Source organism: Polypterus senegalus, chromosome 4 (assembly GCF_016835505.1).
Source record: "Polypterus senegalus isolate Bchr_013 chromosome 4, ASM1683550v1, whole genome shotgun sequence".
In the NCBI taxonomy this organism is placed as follows: domain Eukaryota; kingdom Metazoa; phylum Chordata; class Cladistia; order Polypteriformes; family Polypteridae; genus Polypterus; species Polypterus senegalus.
The window spans coordinates 42487690-42515342 of record NC_053157.1 but is presented as its reverse complement, the minus strand read 5'-3'; the positions used below and the strand labels follow the sequence as shown (position 1 = coordinate 42515342).

General features: G+C 35.2%; 1 protein-coding gene across 1 annotated transcript in view; it reads right to left on the bottom strand.

Moving 5' to 3' along the window:
* Positions 1-23803, bottom strand: part of LOC120527293 (excitatory amino acid transporter 1-like) — a 90632-nt gene extending 66829 nt beyond the window's left edge. The window contains exons 1-3 of the mRNA XM_039750537.1: positions 23542-23803; positions 22863-23135; positions 15563-15700 (exon numbers count right to left, since the gene is read on the bottom strand). Coding sequence (XP_039606471.1) covers positions 15563-15700; positions 22863-23043 — 319 coding nt within the window. The 5' untranslated portion in view covers positions 23044-23135; positions 23542-23803. The remainder of the gene's footprint in view (positions 1-15562; positions 15701-22862; positions 23136-23541) is intronic.
* Between the last annotated feature and the right edge of the window lie 3850 nt (positions 23804-27653).

Genomic DNA, 27653 nt, shown 5'->3' with positions numbered 1-27653 from the left:
TCATTGAGTGGAAATTTACATATCCAGAAAATAAGACATTACTAGGTCTATATATTCTGTCATTTTATAGTTGTTATTAATAGGCCATACCAGAAAGTGTACAACATTTTCACAGCTTTCCGTTGCCTTTTAAATATACTTATTTTGGCTAGAAAACAGGATTGAAATTTGAGACTCTCTATAAACCTGTTAAGTTTTGGGAGTTTCCTGTATAATGCAGAAATGTTTTATAAAATACCACATATTGAATGGTTGCACCAGAAACATGCTTAGTTTTTTTTTGTGAACTGTAATTTGTCTTGCCTGACCATTTAGTTTTTATATAGAAATTAGTAAAAAGAAGTTCACCCAGTTTATGTTTTGAATGCAGCCAGACAATCAGCTGGGCTATACAGCCTCAGTGGTAATTTCCAACATGCATTGCCATTTCATGCTGCCAGTTGAACATTGATGTCCTCTATCATCACCTTGTGCAGCGGTTTCTCTGCTTGTTGAAGCCGGCACTATACTGTCTCAAAAAACAACCTGCCAGCCTGTGCTCATGCTGTATATGGATACGTATTGCATATAACAAGACATTACTGCTCTACTTTTAAATTGGAGCAATAGTAATATAAAAATATATGAACTAACCAGTAAAAAGCATAGCAGAAGGATAGCAGAAGTAAATAAGTCTCTAGAGGTACAAATTTATTAGTAAAAGCCTAACTATACAAAGACGCTTACTTTTTACCTTTTAGAATTCCTTCTATTTAACAGAGTGATATTACTGCATGCAGAATATGTATAGAATTTAGTATAACCCTTAAAAACAGAAACAAATATTAATAAAAGAAAAGTACAGTATACCTCCTCAAATTACTTCTTTTTAAGAAAACCAAAACTGAATTATACAGTTACAGAAGTCAGAAAAGAATAATAAAATCTGAGTATAGCAAGAAATGTGATTTATTTGAATTCTCAAATGCAGTACTGGGAAAGAAATACTGTGATTTTAAAGCCATTTTATGTGTCAAATAAGAAGCCAGAAACTAGAAGACAGTATGGTGTTCTGTCAAGTTTGGCTTGAGGCCAAACAGACAGTTTAATAAGAAGCCTAGTCAGCAATGAGAGTTCTAAACACAAATCTTTTGGAGAATTGGTTGTTTTGCTGAAACAATGTGTTAAGCCAAAGTGGCATGGAACTGTCCAGCATTTCAACTTGAACCCAAGAGACATGAAATTAGCTGAAGCAGCTACAATAATGGAATTACAACATAGTTGCAGGGGCACTTTCAACTCCAAATTTCACTTTACTGCATGTATAAAAGTTACTTGTAAGCATACTTATTTTTTTCTTAGCAGCTTAATAAAAACACAATTCATTTTAATGTTTTCACTGTTGATACTCATAATCACATTTTAAATTTTTCATGTTTAGGATCCAATAACACTCATTATTGCATCCATCCATCCATTTTCAAACCCGCTTATCCTGAGCAGGATCACGGGACATCTGGAGCCTATCCTACTTAGCTTTTAAAGTCAATTAAATTAATCATTTATATTCTGACACAAACACAACTTTGATTATGGTAGTCTCAAATATTTGTAATTGCCCAATCAAACAACTTAGTTATTTTGAAATTTTATGTTTAAATTTCAAACCTTTATATATCTAATCTCTTTCTAATGTAGTAGATTTGATTAATTCTTGTGTACCAAGCACAGCTCTTCCAATGATTTTCACACCATGTTCTGTTTCACAAATACAAAATGCTTAGGGAGCATACCTTTTCCATAATATGCTTCAAAATTTTGGAACTTCACCCCACAAAGTATTTTGAAAATAAAACTTGAACTCTATTTATTTGATCAAGATTTTAGGTAATTGTTATAAATTCTTTGAATTCTTTCATGCTCTTTAATTATCTTGTTACTCCAGCAAACTTTATAAAAGTATTTTTTATTAATGTGCATTAATTAAATAAATTACTTTAGACAATCTTTGCAAACTTGAGTACTGAAGTAAAACCATCAAATTCTCTGATTGAACAGGCAAGCCCTGTTAGACCAGGGGTGCCCAATGCGTTTTTTTTTTTAACGTTAGTCTATCATATATCCTCCCTATGGCATTTGCCACTTGATTGACATATAGGGCAGCCAGTCTGAGATCTATTTTCTTTCAACACACTGGTCATCCCGCATGCACGATCAAGCGCACGAGCTACTGCAAAACACCGGCTGTGATCTAGTTAGCCTTCCAATTTATATCGACTAAAGAAGGGATTTAAAACAAAAATTGTTTGGGGAGGGTATGGGCTGGATGTGGAATTGGAAGAGGATTTTTTTCTCACAATGTCACAATCGAAGTGCATTTGTCTGATCTGTCAATCTATCATTGCTATTCCAAAGAAGGAAAATGTGGAAAGGCACTTTCAAACTGTTCATAAAAACTACGAAACTGACATCATTCCAAAAAGAGATCTGAGAAAGAGAAAGGAGAGTCAGCGTTTTCCCACATGACAATTATTAAATCCAAATACTGTAGTGACCATAAATGTATTGAATTGTTATTGTGCCATAAAGGTTATTCAGTTATGCAAGGCACGACAACATACATTTATATTTATATATATATATATATATATATAATTTTTAATGTAGGTAGATCATTTCGACCTGCTCATTTTAAAAGTAGCTCGCAAGCCGAAAACGTGTGGGCACCCCTGTGTTAGACAGTTACCAAAGCTGTTGCAGGTACTTCAGGTTCACAAGATGGTTGAAGATTTTAAAAAAAGATGACTAATTTTGGAGATAATTACTTCAGAAAATAGACCCACAATAAAAATCAATCACTATAATGTGGTTTATCTTGCGAGTACAATGAAAGATTAAAAGGAGGATGAAGATGTACTGCATTTATTTTATTTTATTTTAAAAAAGCTAGAACTCATAAAGTAGCACATATTACGGTAAAGTTGATGCTTAGTGTGAAACAATTACAGTTTGAAATGTGAATGCATTCCAAAATACATTGCGCAGACTATACAATGGTGTGGTACACTAGGGTAATGCCTGAGCTACAGATATGAACAATCAATATGAAAACATACACAAGAGTAATGGTAGGTACCTTAAGACTAGCCAAAGTCTAGATACAACATGAATAAATTATAACCAATGTACCAACAATTTTCATGATATGGAAATGACTTCATTTGCCAGGCAGATGCTGAGTAAAGGAACTTACACTAATGTGGAACACTATAAAAACAAATAATACTAAAATAAAACCTATTGTAAAAAGAGCTCAGCAAATAAACCCACTTTTAAAACAGTAACGAAAAATGTTGTAGTAGACTCCTCTTACTATTATAAAGGCAAGAAATTCCAAATAGATGAAGAATGCTATAAATCATAGCCAAAATTATGTAGAGCAATACCTCTGGCAAGACAGGAATACAGCATGAGTCAGCTATGGGAAAATTACACTATACTGCTAAAAGGAGAGTAAAGCAATACCTAACCAACTGATGGAGAGTGCATAGAAAAGACAGATTGTGGACAACATTCCATAGCTGAAAAACATAATGTTTATAGATCACAGAACATATGCTACATCACTGCATCCAGTGAAAACGAAGGTGACTGCTATAGAGAATGGATCCATAACTTCCAAAGTAACTAAGAAAAGTATACCGTATAAGGACAAAGAGCCAGGAAAAAAACTTTTGCCCTGTCAAAGAAAATGATTAGGTATTTGGTAGCCGATACATCTAAGAAAATCCATTATTCTTATCCAAGGAATGCCACATAGAAGTGAAAGACCCATATGCTCATAGAGAGCGATTTTTCTCAGGTATATGAAGTAGGATTTATTATTGAAGTAAAGATTTCACAAATACATATGTGTAAAATGTTTACAAATATTTTTTTAAATAAGACTAAACTTATGCTCTAGGTTAAACTAGACAACATTGTTTATGCCAATCATGGTTGGCCTAAATTGATTTGTACAGAAAGTACACATTTGGCCTTAACTGTAATGAAGCTTGGGAGTCCCCAAGAATTTTAAATGCATATTTGTACACATTAAAACATTTTAAAATATGAAGCATTCTAATCTCATTTATTGGTTACTACACATAAGAATTCATTTCACAAGGAATCACCTAGAGCTAAATTTAATGGTGTGTGTGCTATGTACCATAACTCCAAAGAAAGTAAAATGTATAATTGATATAAAACATTTTAATCTTAATTATTAGTAAATAAACCTACTACAAACATAAGGATTAATTTCATAAGAAACCATCCACAGATAAACTTAAGCAGTCTGTCACTGAAGCTGCTCCTCTGCCTGGAGATGACACTGTTCAGTGGATGTAATCAGGAGTGAGCTTGTATCCTCACAAAGCATAATGGGAAAATGGGAAAAAAGAGTCTGCTTAAGATGGAAGCAAGATGAATTTTCAGAAAATGATTTAGCAAACAAGATTTACATCAAACCAAGCAAAGTGTTTTTTTGGGAGCCATGGACTGTTGTCCTAGTAAGCTATTGATATAACCCAGCCATAACTATAACTGCTAGATATTTAAAATTATTCTAAAACAGTCAAGGAAAAATTATACAGTTTAATCTCAAGTGTATGACTATTTACTGTGGCCATTCTGCTCTATTTTATTTAAGTTAATTATGAACTCTGAAAACTTACAGAGTTCCTCCATTATAAGCAACATGAATAGCATAGCTGAGCAAAATATGGCATCATGTCTGCATAGAGAGATACTTTTTGTTCAGCTCCTTCTCTAATAATCCCTTAAATCTCTGGCTGTTTGTAAAGGGGGAATTGCTGGGGGTGAACAGCAATTCCAAAAAGCATGACAGATAATGAACAACCATGTCTGGTTCTGTGGGATAGACTGAATAACCCAGAACTGATATTGTTTATATGACCAATGGAATCTGGGCTGGTGTATAACAGTATATTCTATACTCAGTATTACATTCAACCTTCCACAACTGGAATAGATTCAACTTCAGGTGTTCATCTCTCTTGAACTGATATTAGTACAGATTTGTTCTTGTCGTCACCACCTTGCCCACCCACTTGCTCCCTTACACTGAAGCTGCAAAGCAAGCACAGTATAAGACACAGCTATTCCCGTTCTCCCTTCTTCCTGTTGGCACTGACTTACCAATCAGTTTGGACCACATAGCACTCAGGGTAATTCCTTTAACAGAGTATGGTCATGTATTACACTGTGCGCACAGTAGTCACACACAAATAAATTAACTTTAAGACACTAATAAACCAACAAAATATCACATTTCCAGTTTCCTTTTGTGTGCACATTTTGTATTTAATGTTTAAATGTGTTTGTGTCCACTAATTAACAGCATACCTGTAACATAGTTTTCTCAAAATACATCCTGGAAGAAGAAGAAGAATTTCATTTGGTATACCAGATCCACTGTAATATGGCCCATGACAACCCACCCTGTCAGTTGCACCATTTATGACACAAGTAGAGATGCAACAGTGAGTCTATAGTCAGGCATTGAGCAAACAAAGTGTCCTTTAGTGAGACTGAGATACTGGAATATGTAGTATGGACACTCCAAGAATAGAAGTGTCAGAAAGGTCTTGGATTTAGGGTAAAATATGGTCAGCACAAGTACTGTTTATCATTATGTACAACAGATTTCATTATCAGTGAGCACTTGCTGCTTTAACCATTATAAGCACTGATAGTATTACCTGCAGATGGCACACTGGTAGGCTGGTAATGCACTCTGGGGTGTGTTGTTCAGTATTTTAGTTTTCATAAAAGAAAATTATGAGTTTTTAAAATGTCCCATTTTAAACCAAAGAGTATGTGCTCTTATAGTTTTCCGAGCACTGAGCTAAACAGAGAGACAGCAAAAATGGGACAAAGAGAAAGATATCCAAATAGAAAACATGCTTCATAAATAAATAAATAGATAAATAAATAAATAAATAAATTCTTCAGGAATCTGGTATTATTGGAATGAGACTCCACCTGTAGGTTGTATTATTCTGGTTTAATAATATGAGCTCCAAACTAAGAGAAAATGACAATGGCATCATAGATGGAATATTTGAAAGAGAGTAGTAAGTTATTATCAGTAGTAGTCAATTTATAAGTAACTGTGATGTATGCCAAAAAAGGAATAGTAACTAATGCTGGGCGGTATACCGGTTCATAGCTAAAAACATTTTTTATTTTTGTTATGATATGGATTTTTCTTATACCGCAACACTGGTTTAAATAGCCTAAACAACGTTCGGAACGTGGTGCAACAGGAAACTGTTTAAGGGGGACCTTTTTCACTGCTGCACCGCTAAATGCACATGCAACAGAGTACATGCGTTAATTGATGTACTTTTTGCCGAAAAAAGGAGCCACGTCTGTTGTCTGGTCTTTGGTTTTAAAAGGTCGGATGTGAACCATTATGTGACCACTCCGTGGTCTAAGCTTATAACTAGTTTTAATTTCACAAAGACGTTTATCGTGTGGTGATTGGTTATGTGGAGAAAGAAAAAGGAAGGATAAGAACTGGGAACTTTGGTACGTCAGATAGAGACAGCATGCATGCAATAAAGAAAGCCCGCTCAGAAGAACATCCATTTAATTCCGTGTTTGTGTCTCTGACACCAGATCAAGAACCCAACATTTACACAATATTTCAGTTAAACCTGTGTGATACCCATTCATACATCCAGTTTTTTGAAGCCTCGTCACACCTGCCATAGAGTTCTCTACATTGAACGTACCCCTGGGGACCCCTTACTGCGAGGAAGCAGCACTACAGCCTCACTACCGTACATGTTTAATACTTGCTTTAATGCATTTCATCATGAAAATGATATCAAGTATTTATGTTAGCATTCTAAATTTTCAGAGAGCAGGAATATCATGGTGAATGTATTCTGTTCAGCGATCCCTGCCTGCGCCTCCTCTTAGTGTGGAGGAAGTCAGTTTAAGAAGCACGTAGCGATTAGATAACAACTAGGTTCAGGAACACTTAACACAAAGCATTTAATGTGCTACATTAACTTATGACGGGGTTTTAGAAAATCTAGCAAATTAAACATTGAGCTTAAGATGGAGTTTAGTTTACGACATTCTACTTTAATGACAAAATAACATAATGACATAAACGGCGAGAATAACGTAGAAATGTCAACTATAATCTTGACATAAGTGTCAAGATTAAAGTGGAAATGTCGAGAATAAAGTCAACATGTCGACTTTGTTCTCGACATATAGTTTTTTTTTTCTTCACTGTGGCCCTAATATGCTTCCGCAGGACTATACCACAAATCTATACTAATAAAAGGCAAAGCCCTCACTCACTCACTCATCACTAATTCTCCAACTTCCCGTGTGGGTGGAAGGCTGAAATTTGGCAGGTTCATTCCTTACAGCTTCCTTACAAAAGTTGGGCAGGTTTCATTTCGAAATTCTACGCGTAATGGTCATAACTGGAAGCTGTTTTTCTCCATTTACTGTAATGGAGATGAGCTTGAACGCCGTGGGGGCGGAGTTTCGTGTGACATCATCACGCCTCAACGTAATCACGCAGTACATAGAAAATCAGGAAGACCTCCAAAAAGCGCTGAAGAAAACATGCATTATATAATTGAGAAGGCAGCGAAACAATAAGAAGCGAGCGAGTGACATATACAACCATATTGATGAGTTCTGCTACTTCGGAAACAAAGCACGATGTAAACCTACACTTTAAATTAAGTTCATAGACAGGCTGCGCTGGCGTTTGTAATTTAGTGCCTGCCCATATAAGGCCGTCCGTCAGCGGCAATCCAATAGCAAACTCCCACTAAATATTCACGGGTTAAGGACTGTGCTTATGCAGAGGAAGATGAGATGGTCAGCGTGGTGTTTGGCACAAACTCAGCGAAACTGCGAGAGAAAGTTTTAAGTGCCAGGACTAAGGTAACATTAAATACAGCCATGGACATAGCACGAGATGGCACCAGCACAACTGGGGAACTTCGATGCATGTACACCGAGCGGCTCACGTGAACTGACGCAGTGCACAGATAAAAAGCAACAGTTCCAAAGAGCGCTGAACAAAACCGAATTACACAATTGAAAAGGCAGCAAAAAATATGAAGCGTCTGATACAAGCATATTCATAAATCCAGCTACTGCGGAAACAAAGCACACGGTGGAAAAAGTCAATGTCCCGCTAAAGGAAGACAGTGTAAAAAACCCGCATGCAGTGTGTCAGGTCTCGATAAAGAAGAAGACGAGCTGTTTATTGATGCAGTAAGAAACGAATCGATGAATGAAACCTGTCATCTTTACAACGATTGACAAACACGGAATGTAACTTGAACACAACACATCCTACAAATACAAACCTGATTGAAAGAAATAATGATAATCAAATCATTGATGACAGCAACACTCAGTAACACTCACAAAACAAATACTGTATATTGACAGTCATGTTACGTTATTTTTAAAATGTTCCCTTTTCTTTTCTAGCTTTTTAACACACTACTTCTCCGCTGCGACGGGTATATATATATGTATATATATATCCCGATCTACATACTCGAATAATGGATACTTTATTCGCCATCAATGATTGTTTTGGTAAAGCCATACTCAGTGTATTCATTAGATGAACGGTAAAAAGTAAGAGCGAGGGAGGATGACTTATTGAGGCATGCAGGCTGTAGTGCGTCAACTCTATCTGAATTGCGCGATCACATTTGAAAAATATATCTTTTCAAGTTCTATTTAGTCCATATGTGTCAAACTCAAGGGCGGGCCACATCCGCCCGGTGTGTAATTATATCCAGCCCGCAGATCATTTTATATACTGTATTATTGTTATTAATGGCCCGGGTATATGAAGCGTTGGTAACACAATAAACTACAGATCCCATAATGCAGCGCTTCAGCTGCCTTGCCGAACACTTACGCGTTAATCAAGTCTAGCTTATGATGCTGCAAGTTATTGCGGCTAGCTCACACGATGCTGAAGAGAAAAGTTGATTCTGAAAATAGAGCCTTTAAAAACCGATGGGAGGCTGAGTATATGTTTACTGAACCCGTGTGTCTCATTTGTGGAGCTAATGTGGCTGTAATTACAGAATTTAATCTAAGACGGCACTATGAGACAAAACATCAGGGAGTTCTGTGTTGTGGAGATTCTCAGGATGGATTGCAGGTGCTCATCAGTGAGGCTGAAAGACCTGAATGCAATGCAGAAGATACAGAAAGCAGAAGAATTAAATAAGAATCTGACACCAGCGGACGTTTTCCCGCGCACAATCACAAAGTGATTTCAAGTGAAGTTGCTTTTATGGGAGACACAAATGCACCAGTGCAACTTTCCCTGTTGCCAAGTAATGTTAAACCAAGTCGTCACTACGGTGTTCCCAAATCGCACTTTGCTGATAAACCGAGCGCACTGAGTTTGCACGGCGCTTTGGTGACTTTGAAGAACAAAAAAAGTCCGTCTACATGCGGCTCGAACCTTGTGCATGTTTGGTAGCACATATCTGTGTGAGAAGCTCTTCTCAGTGATAAAGACTAACAAAACAGCACACAGGAGTCGCCTCACTGATGAGCACCTGCAATCCATCCTGAGAATCTCCACAACACAGAACCTCACACCAAACATAAACGAACCTGTTGCCAAAAATAGATGCCAGGCGTCCAGCTCTAAAATGACATATGAGCAAAGACAACTTAATGATTTGATTTGTTATTGCTGAAAGGAACACATTTTATTTATATTTCCAGGTTTTGTTATGCAGCATGTTCATATTTGAATTTGTATAATTTTGAAAGGATATATTTTTATGGAGAGCAAAATCTTTTGGGATATTTAAAATCTAAGTTTATTTTTATATAAATTTACATAAGAGTAAAGAAATTTGAATGTTTGTTCTTTTAAGTTATTTAAGGTTTGAGTTGATTTATTCACGAATAATATTCCTGTCTGTTTTTACCATTCCTACCAAAGATATTTCTGTCGACTAAATAAAAATTCCTTCTATTTAAAATTTAAATAGAACTTGAACAAATACGATAGTTCATAATATCCACGCAGACTTGCACGTAAGAGCGGAGTTATCCGTTTTAACAAGCAGCGTATTGCACTGATACTGAAATAGCTGTGTGTGTATATATGTAGATATGTATGTATATGTATATATATGTTTATATATGTGTGTGTGTATGTATATATATATATATATATATATATGTGTGTGTATGTATGTATGTGTGTATGTATATGTATGTGTATATATGTAGATATATATGTATGTATATATGTGTGTGTGTGTGTATAAATATATATATATATATATATATATGACAGCAACACTCATCACTCACAACAGTGACAAAACAATTACATTGACAATCATGTTACGTTATTTTCAAAATGTTTCCTTTTCTTTTTCATTGCTTCTTCAACACACTACTTCTCCGCTGCGAAGCGCGGGTATTTTGCTAGTAGCATTATAAATGCAAGTTGCAGTTTCATTATTTGTGTATATAGCCTAGCTTGAAGCATTGTCCATATTAATGCAATTTGCCTTAATGATGGTTCAGTTGGTAAAGATGTCTCACCAAGTTGCACTTGCTTTATTTTATTTTTATTTGATGTATACTGTGTAATGCACCTGGGCTTGAAGTCTTGAAGTAATACTGTAGTATTATTACTGGATGTTGCAGTACTATTTATTTTATTGTTATTATTTATTAAAAATATTAATAAAATAAAAATATTATGCAGTTTAATCATGGTAAAGTTGTTTAAAAAGTCACTTTAAAGTGTCAGTGGACAGAGATTGTTAACATTAACAGAAAGTGTAGTTGGTTTGCAAAAAATATTCACTATTTATTACTTTTCTAAGACATGTTCAGTGCAATACAACTTCTGATAAGCACCTCTGAATATTTTACTATGTCTAAATGCCTCTTTGGATGGTTGAAAATATGTTGTCAAAATTTTAGCTTAAGTTGTTTGCAAAATTTGTTCAATAATAAGGTTCTTTATTTTGACTGCAACTGTCATGCAATGTGATTCCTTCATTTCATTAGTGCCACCCCCTTGAAAACATTATGGGGCCATGCAAACCTGTATTAATACTTGCACACATTAAACTGTTTTTCTGTACAATGCTCATGACAGTGGAATAGTTTATTCTTAGCCAGTCTTCTGCAGTAATTGTAGTGGAAAATCTGGTTAACATTCACTCATGCATGGGAAAAAATACTGTTGAATACCATGAAACTGGTATAATTTTGAAAAAAATACCGTGATATAGAATTTTGGTCATACTGCCCAGCACTAATAGTGACCATATAACAGATGGAGAAAATGCCATGGGTCTGACATGTTGTGATCCTAGATAAAATGTGAAATTATAGAGACAGTTTTAGATGCAGCATGTACAATTGTTGATAACCTTTCAACAACAGGGCTTAATGCACAATTAAAATACCCTGTTATTAGAAACTTAAGAGAAGTCATATTGGGAAATAACAACTAAACTTTGATCATGAATTCATTACTGCCCAAATCTGATACATATATATTGGTCAGAATTAATTTAGTTTCATTCAGTCTCCATACTACCGTAATAAGATGCCCCTCAGGGTTCAATATTATCTTAATAGCTATAAAGATTCCTCTGTGAATCAAAATTTCCTGATCATCTTTACATAATTACAATGAAAGACCTGGCCAACCCAATCTCTCTTCAACATAGGTTGATCCTTACTATTTAAATTGACCTTCTGGTAAAATGGTCTAACTTCAAACAGCTGAGATGTGAGGGTACATTTTTTCCTCTTGAGCTCATGACAAGGACCCTTAACATTCTGGCTTGCAAAATTTAATGTATGTTGCATAATATGTGCTTTTTTTCTCTTTTGGAACATTTTGTCTTACTGCTATAGCATTTTTGCCAAGTTTTGTCTGTTGAGTCTTGCACCAGTAATGCAACCAGTAAAATCTCAGAATAACAACATGAGTATAGAATCAGGTTAATGTATATAATGCACACTATTCTGTTAATTCTTGATCCAAAAGGCAAGTATTCATTCAATGTCAACATATCTATTTGGAAAAAACTGTCAGCATCATCATCGCTATCAACAACAACAACATTTATTTATATAGCACATTTTCATACAAACAGTAGCTCAAAGTGCTTTACATAATAAAGAATAGAAAAATAAAAGACACAATAAGAAAACAAAATAAATCAACATTAATTAACATCGAATAAGAGTAAGGTTCAATGGCCAGGGGGGACAGAAAAACAAAAACTCCAGACGGCTGGAGAAAAAATAAAATCTGTAGGGATTCCAGACCATGAGACCGCCCAGTACCCTCTGGGCATTCTACCTAACATAAATGAAACAGTCCTCTTTGGATTTAGGGTTCTCACGGAAGGGCTTGATGAAGATGGTCACGTAGAGTTTTGCACTTCTGCACTTCTTGCTTGATGGTAAATGCCTTTGGCAATGCTATTTCAATAACTCTCTACTGTGTATCTTATCAGTCTTTCCACACCTTATCAATCCTTCCATGTAAATGAATGACAATCCATTTACTGTGTTGTATGTCACGTCCTTTTTTTGATGATCTGTTTACTCTGTGGTAATCTAAGCCCTTTTCCTGATCTCTAATACATGTTGACAAAACAGAGGATGAGGCATAGCCATAGACATGCTGATTTTACCTGGTGAATCCGCAATTAGGAGCATCTCTTGCTTATGACTGTACAGTATATCTTGGAATCTAATTAGTTTAAGAAGTCAATTCATGGCTTGATTGGTTCTCTAAAACGTAATTCATACACTATTTTTAACAGGAAGTCCATAAATTAAACTACTGCATAACTAGATACCAAAATGCCCAATCTACTCCAAGAGTAACGTGCATGTCAAGGTTCACATAAATGCACATAAGACTTTTTTTTCTGTCTTTGTAGTGATGCCAGAGACACGTTGATTGCTCTATTTCTAAGTAAAATCAATAATTTAAAACAAGATTTTAAATACAGGGTGCTTCCCAGTTCACATGTCCAGCCCATCAGCAGGTCTGCCGACTTCTGAGGGTTAGGATACCCTACTAAGGCAGATAATTGCACTCTACTATTGATGATTTTTCTGAATATGACTCTTTCATACAAAATATTTAGTAAACAAAAATAAGATAAGTGACTCTGATAAATTAAAAAAAAAACTGAAATGCACTGTGGACTATGGCCGGCAACTTTTCCCGGCCAATACCCCCAAGCCGCCAGATGGAGCCCTCCCTGCGACATTAAGATGTCCCGAATTCCAGCAGGGAATCATGGACTTTGGAATTTTAATGCACAGCCCTGCTGGATAACATCGGGGCCACCAGGGGATGCTGCAGGGAGGCCCAGAGACATATATTTTCCATACAGCCCGGACGTATGTCCCAGTCACGGGGACAGAAGAAATGACGTACTTCAGGGTTGAAGAAAAGAAGCTTCACCAGACCCCGAAGTGTTAATATAGTCACATGGACTGAGGGAAAAAAAACACTTCCTGGTCAAGAAGTATAAAAGGACTGTGGGAGATCCCAGCAGTGAGCCGAGTTGGGAGGAAGGATGACTGAGCTGCTAGGAGGTGTGGAGGATTATTGAGACTTGTAATATTGATTTGTTATTGTGATTATTGTGTTTATTGAAAGTATAGTGGAGGTGGAGGTGCTTTGTGCACGTTATTGTCCAAATAAAATAATTTCTTGGACTTTTATCTGGTGTCTGGCATCTGGTCTGAGGGTTCACAGCACCAACTTCCAAATTATTTAACTAAGGCCTTGAAAAAACCTTAATGTTATGCCAAGCATAGATTTTCTAACATGTTTAAAGCTTGATATTTCTATAACAAATGAAATAACTGTAGATTTTTGACAATCTCTTCCTTCCTAACAATAACAAAATGGAAAAATATTGAGTCCTTCAAAGTTTTTAGTAACAAGGTATTGACAGGAGGCCGACTTCTAATCAGAACAGAGATCAAATCAGGGGCAGAAATGGTTGTTCTTTCAAAAGAAGACTGAACTACTTTAAATTAGTCAACACTATAATGACAATTTGATGTCTTTTATTGCACATTATGTTACTTTTTTAATAGATTTGTGTGGGGAATCCTGGTATTAAGAACAAAAAGTGTCTTAACAATGCTGTTAAAATCTTCAGTAAAATTATTGTCCTGCAGTACTCCTTTCTCTCTGGGCATTACCACATTAAATATGGTATGAAACACTATTCTGTCCCACAGTATACATCCACTATTCTAAGTTTTTCAAAGGAGGCCATCAGGTTGTACATTTGGATTTCCAAGACTCATCAGCAATAATAAACAAATTTATTTTTTTATCCCCCAGAACTAGCAACACTTTAAGTGACTGAAAGGACCCTGATAAGCTAATTCATTATAGATTAGACCTGGGTGATATAAGAATATGTGCAAGTACATGTGGATTTAAGTAAAAAGAATGCTTTCTCACAGAATTCTTTGCAACACGGGGCAAAGGGGATTGAGAAATAAAATTTTTCTCCCTACTTAATGCATAAACCTAAAACCTTGTTTTTAAACTATATCTTACTATTTTGAGTGGACTCTTGACAAGAATTCCACCAGTGAGAATGTAGACAGCAGGGCTTGCTGGAAGCTCTAACTGGATTAAGGAAATCCTACAAGTCATCCACAACCAACCTTAGTACTTCATGGAGAAAGATAAAAGAATGGTACTGTGTATGTGTGGGACTTTAATGTTGATTTTAAAAAAGTTAGTCCCATGCAGCCCTCCAGATTAAAAACTTTATAGAAGAAAGCAATCCAATGCACAATTTTCATTACTGAGGAAAAAGATTTAATAATTACCTTTATCATATTATTACTCATCTCTATTATGTGGTACTCTGAGAATTAATTTTTCTTATGTGTGGAAATCCATGATGTTTGTTTCTGATGCGTAACACTTGTCTTATTTTAACTGGGAACTAATTAAATCTGTACATTCCTGCTGTAAACAACATTCCCTCAGTTATAATAAAGCCCATGTAATCCTAAATCTAAGCCGAACTAATTAACAGATTGTTAGTTATCTGTGGCCTTAGTTTTAAGACTATTCAGAAACTATTTGAGATGCACAACTTTTTAAGTTCCCAAGACCATGCATTTTCCTACTTAAAAACACTATAAAATTGGTCTTCCTATTAAGGCTTCAGTAAAGATCAAATAGCTGGTACATAAGTGAGGAGGGCCTATTTTGCTTCCTATGAACATACAATGCAGATATTTTTTAAACTTCTAATAAAGGCCCTTTAGAAGTATTTATTTAGGATAAACAACTAAATCAGTCAAATATATTGACAAATATTATTGCACATTAATAAAATATTAATATGAGGCACTTATACCATATTTGCTCAAGTATGCAGCACCATTTCATTCCATTTAAACATGACCATTCCATTCTTTTTGGGGATAAAGAACATGAATGTCTTACCTGTTATTAAACTTGAAACTAACAATGGAAGGACCAGCATCTGCAACATGCGCATAAGCAGCTCACCAGGAAATGAGAAGTATTTCACTTCACGGTAGGTCATGTGATAAGGTCGAAGAGCAAATCCAAGCATTATACCTGGAAACAAACAGAAAATACAGAATTTAATTTCATAAAGCTAGACCTTAGGAAATTTTGCATTATATTCTACTCCAGATCTATTTGATGTTATAAAATATAAACGAATAACTAAAATAGAAACTTATACATTTGTTGAATGGACATCTTATAAACGAACACTAAATACTCACAGAAAACAGAACTCACAGGACAGGAATGTACAGCAGGAGTTTATTTAAACTGATGTTGCATAAAGACAATCAGATACTCTCCACTTTCACCTTCAAGCATTAACTAGGACCTTCACTTCTCTAGAGTGGTCTTGCTAAATTCAGTGAACAATTGACAAAATACTTTGGAAAGGTACTATTAGAGTATATGGTGAGAAAATATTGGTAGTTGTGAAGAACCTTTATGCACTGGGGTCCAATGTAATTTTTTCTCAGAAAGAGAATATTATGCAATGTAATTACAGACTACCATATTAACCATGGTATCTGAAAGTCTACACATGAAAATAAGTAAACATTTAATCAAACAAGAGACAAAAATCTTCTTTAGTCAAAATCAGGTATACTACACCAACTTTTAGTTTCGTCATGTGGTGGGTGCGGCAACGTGCTGTACCAGTGCATTCTCCCCAACCCGACCTGACCTGACCTGTGAGGTCACAGCAACAGGAGTTAGTTGACCTGGTAAGTCACAGCATGTTAAAAGGAACTTCCCATTCAGTGTCAACAGATGCACCCAAAAATGGAATATTAAATCTCTGTTCAATATGTTAAAGTACTGGCAGAAAAAATGTATTTTAAGGTATGGACAGTCTTGTATGCCAGTCATTTGGGAGGGGCCATTGAATCTGGATGTCACCCTGACTGGGGAAAAAATACAGTCTTTGGCCTGGGGTACAAAATTGTTAGTGGGGGATTAAGGATAATAGCTTGCTTACAGCAACTAAGGTTAAAGAAAAAATACTGAGATGACTTAGGAGAGCAAAAAAATGAGAGGTTTGGAGTTTAAAATGGAAGCTGTCTGCACAGTCTAACTAGGAGGATACTCTGACCCTGATTATGGAAAGCAAAATGGGAGTGTTTTGTTTGTGCAATGCATTCCATTTCCATTTTTGTTCTTAATAAAAAGACATTAAAGACTTAACTTGCTGTTTTATCTGTGGTGTATAGTTTTACACAAAACAAAATAATTTAAAACATTTTTCAGATTGAATTTTTTATAATTGGACATATTAAAAATTGACATTATGAACCTTTGCAACCTAAAGGTTGCTAAGAGCAGGTATATAATAAACAATAATGTTCACTCCTCTAAATATGTATATGCGGTAACCTGAGAAAGAACCAATTGTGATTCTCTACTTAGATATCACATGCAAAGATATTATATATGATGCTCTTTGGTTTTATATACAACAAAATTGCAATGTTCCTGTCTAATTTTTTTTTTATTCAGAAATAAGATAAATCAGTATGTGCACAATCAAATGTACCATTAAAAACAGCTACAGGGGGATTTTAAAAATATCCAAGACTTGCAGTCCAGTACAAATATCTGAGAGATAGACAATAGCAGTGATATTTTTTAAGACTAAAGAATGAGTGTTATTTATTTGTCTCATTTTTTCTTTTGAACTTGTTTTGTTTACCTGTTTATTACAAAGATTTGTGCCCCTTTGTCTTTATGTTTTTGGAGAGTTGTACATTGGGAACACATTTCTTGGGATGATTATAAGAAAATGCATAAAATGAACCCCTTCTGAACCCTCTCAGTCAACTGTAGTAACTGATGGAAAAAAAGACAATAAAACAATGAACATATGAATTATGCATGTTAAGAAGTTTAAAATCAATCAAAAAAATTGCTGAACCGTTGCCTCTGCTTTTGGGCTAATCAACCATTTCAAGAGCACTTAGTGCTTACTGCCAGGACTGTATACAACCTCTCTACAAAAATAAGTTGGGTCTTTGAAAATCTGCAGTTTGCCTTTTTTTGCGTTCAAACACACGTTGCAGGCAAATGAATACATTTTTCAAGTTGCTACTCCCAATCAGTCTTATGTTTCTGAAGCTTCCGATAATTTTGTGTTTTCATGATATTTTCCAAAGCAATATGAGTCAGCCTCACTATAGTTGCATTGGTTGGGTATGACAAGAAGGCACTTCATAATGCTCTGGATTTCAAAATGTTTCTTTTGGGTCCCATACTGCAGCCCATACTTTGGCATGGCTTGAATGCTGAAATAAAGTCTCCAAGGCTAATTTACTTAAAAATACTCTTAAAACTATGGATAACAAAAATTGACTTCCCCTATTAATAGTGACCTTGATGTGATGCTTCAGAATAAAATCATCTTTAATTCTCTTTCAGTTATTTAAAACTTTTCAAATTCTGCCATTTTTTGAATATCTCAAGGGCAGGTGTTTTTTTTTTTTCTTTTGATGACAAGATTGCTCAATATGAATTTCTTGGGTCTCACATAGAGGAACAAAAAACAACTCGACTATGTCATATTTTATGACTAAACAGTTTACTTTCAAAACGTCTGTACTAAAGCTTCTATTGTGCACACCCAACATAAATCTGTTCAACAATTATGATCCGGCAAAGGCAAATACTGCAGTTTTCTGAGAATATTCATTTTGATTTTTATTGTATCTAATGTTTAGTACTACATTCTAATAAATGTATCAAAATCATCTGCATCCACACTTTAATATATAAACTTTAAAATTACCTTATTTTTGCTGTCAAGGCAATGTTAATCTCTTATAAGGATAAGTGCTATCTGAATTTGTTGTCTAAATGTATATAACTGGACTTAATTTAGTTACTTTGAATTTTAACTTTATTTAAACAATTGGTGGTAGTGGGGATTAAAGGTTCTACTACACTATAGATAAACAAGAGAGAGTTTGGGGCCACACAGATGAAGAACTTAAAACAGCCAAAAAGTATTTTAAGTATTTAAAACAGACTATAAGTCAAACAATAATCTATGCAAAAGCTTTTAAAACAACCAATTTCATCTGAGAAAATTCAAAGTGAGCTTCAAAAAACATTTATCGATTGCAATCTTAGTTTTAGTCAAACTTGTACTAATAACAATTGGTAACATTTTACTTTACACTAAGATTTTTAATTTTGGATTAACCAACACTTTGAACCATAAAATAAATCAGTAAATCTACAATGTTATGCTGGAACACCTGATGCAAAAGATGCAACTGAAATTACATTTACAAAATTCACATAGTTTAAGTTATGAGTGAATTAAATTATATCAGAACAACTGAATAAGGAAAAGATGACGTCCATGGTCCAATCAACTAAACAACAGAAAATGACTATCATGACTGAACCAGAAATTCTCAGCTCTCACCAAGGAGACCACCTAGAACTGATTGTTTTCATTCCCTCTCATTACCTAATAAAAGACCAATGCATGCTTTTGACTGAACTACTCATAATGTAAGGTATAAAATACAGATGAAAACTAAAATTTGTATTGCACACAAGTCTATCCCGGTTTAATTATTTTTGTTGTTTTTAACTGATTTTATAAAAAAATTAATCTATATTATAATACAAATTGTAATACTGTATTCAAATTCTGCCAAACAAATGAATTTCTTGTTATCCTAAAAGCATATTTCCATGCCAAATCAATCAGAAAGTAAAAATTAACACTATAGGGCATTTCAAGGGCTTAAGCAGTACAGTTAATAGAGAAATAATTATCCCCGCTAGACCAGGTAAAGAATCCCTTGCCTAATCAATGTTTAAGGCACAATGTTTCATATAAAAACAACAATAAAAATCCTTTAAAAATTAACTGAAGTTTATACTATTAAAGTAAATACTGCTCTCTCCAGCAAGTATTTTCCACTGCCAAGACATTTTAATAATATACAGCATTATTTATGTTAAATAACACAAATCAATCCATTTCAGAGAAGGTGAAAATTTCCTCTCAGTATTAGAGAAAACCTTTGTAGAACCTGACACCTCCATTTTATATGCTTTCCATATATTAAAATGCAAATAAAAATGCTAGTGTTTTAAAGCTTCTCAAATTTCAAAGTAAAAATGGAAAGTACATCTGTTGTTAAACACTGTTTGATAGCAACAGTTGGGAGAAATTCTACTTTCTCTCAGATTCGTGGGTAACAGCCACCTGGGGCCATGATCATAATTATGCAAATATCTGTGATCTACTAAGGTCTTTCAGATGAAATGAAGTATATCTTCATACATATGAATATGCAATGGCCTCAAAACTAACAAGGTATTTGCCATGTAAACTTCATTACAACTAATTTAAGTTTTAATTATATTTTATTATTTTATGCATGTTACTTTCATTTTTGTACTACAGTCTCCTTGGATTTATAATGTCCATGATTTTACCTGATCTATATAAAATAAAAATTCTAGATTTTAAGTGTTTCCTAAAAATACCAGTATTAGAATTTTAAATTAAACTCCTTAAAAATACTTATAAGTTGAATTTCTAAATACCTATAATAACGATCTGAGTGATTCTGCCATTCAATCTTGAGCAAACTCATTAAAGTATATAAGTTAAACCACTGTGTACAAGTATGAATATTTAGCTATGTGAAATTATTGGGAGTTCTCCACAGAAAATAATCCACACTAATAGTGTATGATTCCTATAACAAATTGTAAACCATGCACACATTACTACTGATCTGTATGTAAATAATTAAATCATTACATCATTTTAGAGTTAAAGATGACTGTGAGTGATTATGCTACAAGAAACTCTTGTGAGAACTATGTTTTAAAGAATGTACTCCTACAAGAAGTCTAAATTATGGAATCTTATCAGTAAAGAATACAAAAGAGCCCAAAGGGATGCTACAAGTTCCTGTTCATGGAAGGGCTTATACAGTACATTTGTTACTCTTTTGTACAGATGTTTTGATACTTAAAAGATACAAGTGTGGAAGTAATAATATGAACTGATAAAGGGATACCCTCTCAACTCTCCTAAACCAAAATCAACTCTAGCCACTGCATTCCTCTAACAATTCTGAAATACTCCTCTACTTAAGTTTATTAGTCCATTGCCAAAAAAATTCCAGTATGTGAACGATATATACCAAACTGAGAGAAATAATATGTAGCATATCTATAAAAAAGGGTTTAGCCTTTATCTGCCTTAAGTTCTAAGCAGTCACTCTAATGTCAGAGCCTGTCCAAATAATACTATCCATTGATTTTCAGTATCAATTTTTCAATACAGAAGTGGGTACCCATCTAGAAACCAATCAGCAGAAGGCCTTAACTAACCCAGGACAAAAAAGCCAGTCCATTACATGACATACTCATATATCCTAGGAGAATTTGTCTCATTATCCATAAACTTAATGGGAAACATTTCAACTCTGAGAATACAACACAAGTGGAAATCTAAACAGGATTTAATTGTTATGACAATTCAATCCTCCATGCCACTATGCCATGCACAATTAATATTAAAAGCAAACAAACCAGATGTTCACATCTATCAATGCACAAAAAACAATATCCCAGCATGAAAAGAATCAACTTTACGATTCAAATCTGCTCACCAATAAAATATCATCTCTGTAAAATGATTTATAGACAACTGTTATGGTAAGCCATACTTATTTATGGAAAGTAACAAAACTATAGCAGATAGTAAAAACACATGCACAACTATAAAGATGTGAAAAATGTGTAAATCCAGTATATGGTGAGCCAACCTGAATCAGAGCTTGTGTGACATTAAACTATGGCATGATCTCTTTTCTGCGTGACAAACATTTTTTAAAATTAAGAATATGGCTATTTGATTACTGACAGGTGAACTTTACTAAGACAAACCTGCAACAAACTGCCTAAAACCAATAGAAAAGCAGGTCTGTCGATGAATTTCTAATTCAGGGCACATTAGAAAAGTGATATCGGAAGCAACTTCCAAGCACCCATTTTATCTTGCATTGCTTATGGTGGAGGTTTTATTTCCACGTAACTAGAAATTTGGTGATGGGGTCAAAAATTCACTATCAAGTTAAGTTCAGATTCTGATTCTATCATGTCCAAAACACTGAGAAAGAATGATATTAGTATGCTGCTTGTATATGTGTGTGTGTCTGTGGAAACTTAAGTACAATGATAACTTCTTAAAAAACTGATATTTTTCAAACAACTTTCAAACTATGTCTTCTTACAAGCTCCAGCTCTAATGCTTCTGGTCCATTACTTATCCCCATATCCTTCAAAAACGGTCTGACTGACGTCCAACAACAACTGCCATAGGAATTGTTTAATTTAATTGGAAATTTTGTAGTCTGTTTCGTTTACTCATTTGAGCAGACCTATTGATTCGCAACATTTTTTCCAAGAGTAGTTTTTGAAATTTATCATTTATTTATATATGAATCTACAGTTCACACAAGATATTTCTATTTGATTTCCTGTTCATTTTCCTATATATTATTTGTAAGCATATTACATAAGTTAATGTACTTGATTGTATTTTATTGTACTGAACATTCAATTATATTGTAAAATCCTCCATTCAGCAATTTCCTGTAGTACCACTATAGTGACATTTACATGGAAGTACTTTATGGACCATTCCATGTCGATTTTTTGATTGTGTAATTAAATGCAGGTGGATGTGAAAGTATACTTTTCCACAGGCATTAGATCTACTCTTAGCTCCTTCTAAAACAGTCTCCAACTTTTAAACACTAGAAGAACAGAGTTCAGTCACTGGGTGGAAAGATGATTAATTGATATCTAACTAACTAAGAGAGATGTGTAGAATAATGAGGTAACTTTCAACACATTTCTATAAACAGGACTCTTTTAACACTGGTATATAAGGAGGTGTATGTTCTGCAATGGACCTCCTCTCCAGTCCATGGCACCATAATGCCACAGAACCTTTTGTTACCAAGACAGGTGTCGGTTGGTTGCTGCAACAGAATAAAGTGGTTTCCAATAATGCAGAAAAGGACATTAAAGCCAGAACGTGCAGTTCATCCTTTGACCACAACCTAGGCTGTAATCTGCTTGCTTTGGGCAGGTTTCTCCAAAATTTCAAATTAGGGTAAACATTACATTTCTATTTAGGATAACGTTTATAAAGCAACTACTGGTTACTAACCAACAATAACTGCGGTGATGGTGAACAAGACAAATGCATTCCTTTTCAAGAAGCTTTTGACGTCGTCTTTGGTGATGTTCTCCACCTTCTTCTTGGCGCGGAGGGAGCGCTTTCGGATGCCTTGCTGGAGCTGCTCCATCCTGCTGCGAGATCGCGGGTTATCCCCATTGCTCTGGGCCATCACTGCTCCTGCTTCACCTGGTCAAGCCGCTTAGCTCTCACCGTTAAACTGTTCGCGTTGCTTGCCTGGGAAATCTTCACCAGCTTTAGGCTCTATGGGTGACAAGCATGACAACTGTCAGCACGTGAGGAAAAGAACCAAGCAGCCAGAAAAAAAAGAACTAAATCACTGCCATGCACAAATAAAATAGTTTCCATTTGAAATTTACATGCACACCTTACCGCTTTGTCGGCTAACTTCTTACCAATAAGCAACAAACTTAGAAAGTTGATCAGGGTTCCCAACAGCAAATCTGCTTGCCACCAATGTGTGCCCGACACTACTACCAGCGCAAGGTGAATCGGTTTAACCTGCTCATCCCTACCCGCCCTCGCAGGAGTCGATAACAAGCATGCAAAGGCACACTTCACCACGACCATGTGCATTTTCCTTCGAGAAGTTTGGTTTAAAAGGCGCGACGCTACTTATTTTTTTTTTACGTAACAAGTTAGTATTTACCTGTTTCGTTGCAGCTGCTAGTCGTCTTTACGTCTCCGGCGGTGTGAGTGACTGTAGGGCTGGAGCTCGGCGTGAGTCTCGAGAAGCGTTACGAGGCACACAATACTCGACAGAGAGAGAGAGAGACTGACTTACTCAATCACTCATTCGCTCGCTCAGCTCAGCTCGGCTCGCACGGCTAATGCAGGCACTCGCGCTCGCCTCACTCACATAGAGAAATGAGGGAGGGGAGGGAACTCACTGCCAGCTCAGCGCTGGGAAAAAACAGAGCAGCACAGAGAACCTTCAGTAAAAGTGCTCACACAAAAACCATCCCGAGAGGAGGTGGGGGACTCTTCTCCCCCTCTATTTTCTTTTCACGCTTTGTCAGTTCAGCTTGATTTGAAATGTAAAACGGCGGCCCCCAGGAAAAGCGGCGTTCTCTAAGATTAAACAAATGGACTCAAATGCGAGAGCCGACTTTAGGGTTTTGTCAGATGAAATCGTACTTTTCCCTCTTACAGTTCTAAAGTAAGAAGTGAAGTGGGCTACCACGTTTTGAATGACTCCAACCATAGACTTTTCTGAAAACATTTCAACTTTTTAATTCCTGAAACGAGTGTCCCCAATCTTAAATCCAGTGTCAATCTGCGAAACGCAATATTTTGACTTTACGCTTGAAATTCAAGATCTAAGCTAGTGGGCGACACGTACTTAAATCACCGAGGCTTTTCCATTTCTTTCTTAGGGGTTCTTTTTACTATGTTATAACCCCATTGACATCAATAGCTAAAGTTTTGAACAGCCATCAGCGTTTACCAATACATACATCAGTACTAGAACCGTTTTTTATCCTAGATTTTCCCATGCTTCTGCAGAATCACATGATCTGGTGCCCAGGTAACAAGAAAGAAACAACCCTAGCGGAGTTGTCATAGCTCACACATGCACGACCGTCCACCCAAGTTGCCCTTTAAAATCACCAGTTAATCGAAACATCTTGCTTTTCTGTCACAATGATGGTGAGAGTATATAAAGTTTACACAAAAGGCAGTTGAATCAAAGCATAGCGAGGTGGCTGTGGTAGTCCAATCAGTTATCTATATTTCATTGAACCAGGTTAATAGAAATTTTAGGGTTTACATTGAGTAAGACCAATTCATAGCAGCATTGAACATATAGGAGTTACCATTCCTGGATGTGCTCCAATACATCACTTAAAGCTCATGTCACATTAGACTTTTCCAGTGATTTTAAGTCGTAGCCTTCATTTACATAATTTTAGCAAGTAGGAGGCAGTTGTTGGCATGCTCAAGTGGAGGCCCTAACCCTAACCCTACCCTGCCACATAACATAACATACCTAGTGACTCACTCCAACTATTCCATGACTCCACAGGTTTGATTTGTTTTTTTTAAATGATTTTATTTAACTGGACTCCACTACCTATTTGTTTGTCTGGGTCAAATCTTGCAACTGATTTTAAACCCACTTTTGGTAAAGCAAATTTATTTAAGTTTTGCATACGTGTTCAGTATTGATGACAATACAATAATCCATTAAAACCAATGCAATTACATGACAAATTTCACTGTAAGCAATGGTTATGCGATTCTAAATGACGTACACACAACAATGGCAGAGAGAGAATATAGTGAGATATAGGAGCATACAAATGAGCGACGCATCAGATTGCCCCTACTTGCCTCTTCCAGTGACTGGAGTGGGTAAATATGCGTGCCGATTTTACTTGTTTACTCTTGCGAAGGAGTAGCCTTGCTAATCATGGTTAGGAAATATTAGTGTAAGCTTGCAGTTCTGTCGTCAATATTTTTTTTTTTTTGCAGCCACCGAGCGCTAATCCCATAAGAGCCTGAACAGAAAAATAGAGACCAAAATATAATTCTTTTTAGAATTCAAATAATTCTGCAAATAAGATATATTATGTAATACTTTTAAAGAAGCTTCCCATTCATGAAAAATGATTTAAAAAATCATGTATAAAATACTCAAAAACTGAAAGTAAACAATAAAATATACTGAAACATTTTTTAAGTAAAATGTTTTTATTTACTTTAGTTATAAATGCACTAAAAATCAATAAATGCATTTTTCTTTAACCACAATTTTCATGGTTATATGTGACTGAATAAAATTGTGGGGCACACATAAATGAATTCATTTCAATCAATTAATAGAATGGCTATTTTCATCATAAAATATAAAAAAAAACAACATTGTAATTCCCCACCATGCTAAGCAAGTTTTAAAAATTGTTTGAATCAATTAATTAAAAAGGGACAAGCACGGCTGTGCTGGAAGGTCAACACATTGTCAGTAAATTAGACATGCCCAGCGATTTTCAGTCATTTAAATTGACATGGAATGGTGACAAAATCAGCACTCAACCACAGTCTGCAGTTCTGACATAGCCAACGACTAGAAGTCAGGTGCGAGGTAAAGACAAATTCTGGCATTAGTCTATTGTAGGGCATAAACATACACACCCACATTTGTTCTTGTCAGGCAGGCTTAACAAATTTATTGGATGACAAGATGTACTGAGTTTGTGCTAAAAATATCTTTTAGAATTAAGAGGAGCAACTTAAATAGATTATAAGGTGTCCTGGCAGTGTTATTGTAACAGCGTTGACTAGTTGCATCAGGCTGGGGATGAGTCACCAACAGAATGAGCTGACATTCCATCATTCAAATGACCAGCTGCAGGGGATCCTAGACCCTAGACAAGCCTGCAGAGCTGCCGATGAATTCCATCTAAAGCAAGCTGTTGTTTTAAGGATCACAAGCTACACAAAAGAGTAATCTAAATAGCAGAGAATTCATTATCTGTTGGCGCTAGCATGACATTATATTTCTTCTGCTACTTAATGTTGCAGTTTACCATGTTCGTGAATGTTCTTGTCTTTGAAATTGTTTCTTTACCCATCTTCTGCTCCTTGCAACACTAACATCCCATTTGTTAGCTCCTTGTGGAGCATGGGTATCTCTGCACTATGCAACCAAGAAACCTTCTGGAAAATCCTAGTGGAATAAATGATTTAATTCTGGGTGAATTAAAATCACTTAATTTAATTCTATGTGATGGCAAACTTCCTTTGTACATTATTAGGAGTATTAATTGCTATATCAGAGCACAGTTCCAGATACTATGCCAACGTACACACACAAACAAGACAACAGAATTTTGTACCTTTAGTTATGTTTTTTATTAAAAAAATATACATTTTTGTTCATTTAAGTACTGTCACAAAAATATCTGATGGAATATCTGATGGAAACAAAAGTGTTTTTGATAAAGCTAAAATTTCAATAAGGTTATACAGACTATTGATATCTACTTTATTACAATACAGTGCTAAACTGACAAAAAATGACTAGAATGATAAAAGAAAAGAACACTACAGTACCGATGAACTAGCTCCAGAAGAAAAATATCAACAGAGATTAATACACTCTGAAAATGAAATGAGTCAAAATAAGAGAAATTGTATCAAAGTAAAGTGTGGCAGAGGAGTTAACACTGAAAAAAACAGTTTGAGAAGCAAAAGAGACTGGTTTGGTAAGACAGATTGCCATTGCCTTTTGTAATTGCTTTTTATGAACAGTGGCTAAAGAGTTTTTGGCTGGTTGTCTCTTTAGACTGAGACTGACTAAGGCATTTCACACTTTTTGCACTTTATATTGTACTGAATTTTATACTTTTTGTATAAACCTGATTGTTCAAGTTTTTCTAAGTATTTCTGCCATTTTAATATGTTCAGTTTTTAAAGTATAATACTATTTTTTATCTATCTATCTATCTATCTATCTATCTATCTATCTATCTATCTATCTATCTATCTATCTATCTATCTATCTATCTATCTATCTACAGTAACTAGCGATTATTACGAAGTGGCATAGTAATACAGTAGTGAGTAGTACTGCCTTAAAGCTCTGGAGTTCTGTGTTTAAATCTCCCCTTGTCTCATTTCACAAGTTTCCCCAAAATGTCTTCAGTTTCACCACTTTCTTCCCTGACCCTGTAACTATGGTAGAGTTTTGCATGTGATGAATGAGCGTATATCCAGTGATAGACAAAACTTTACATTCTTATTTCACATAAAAAGCTG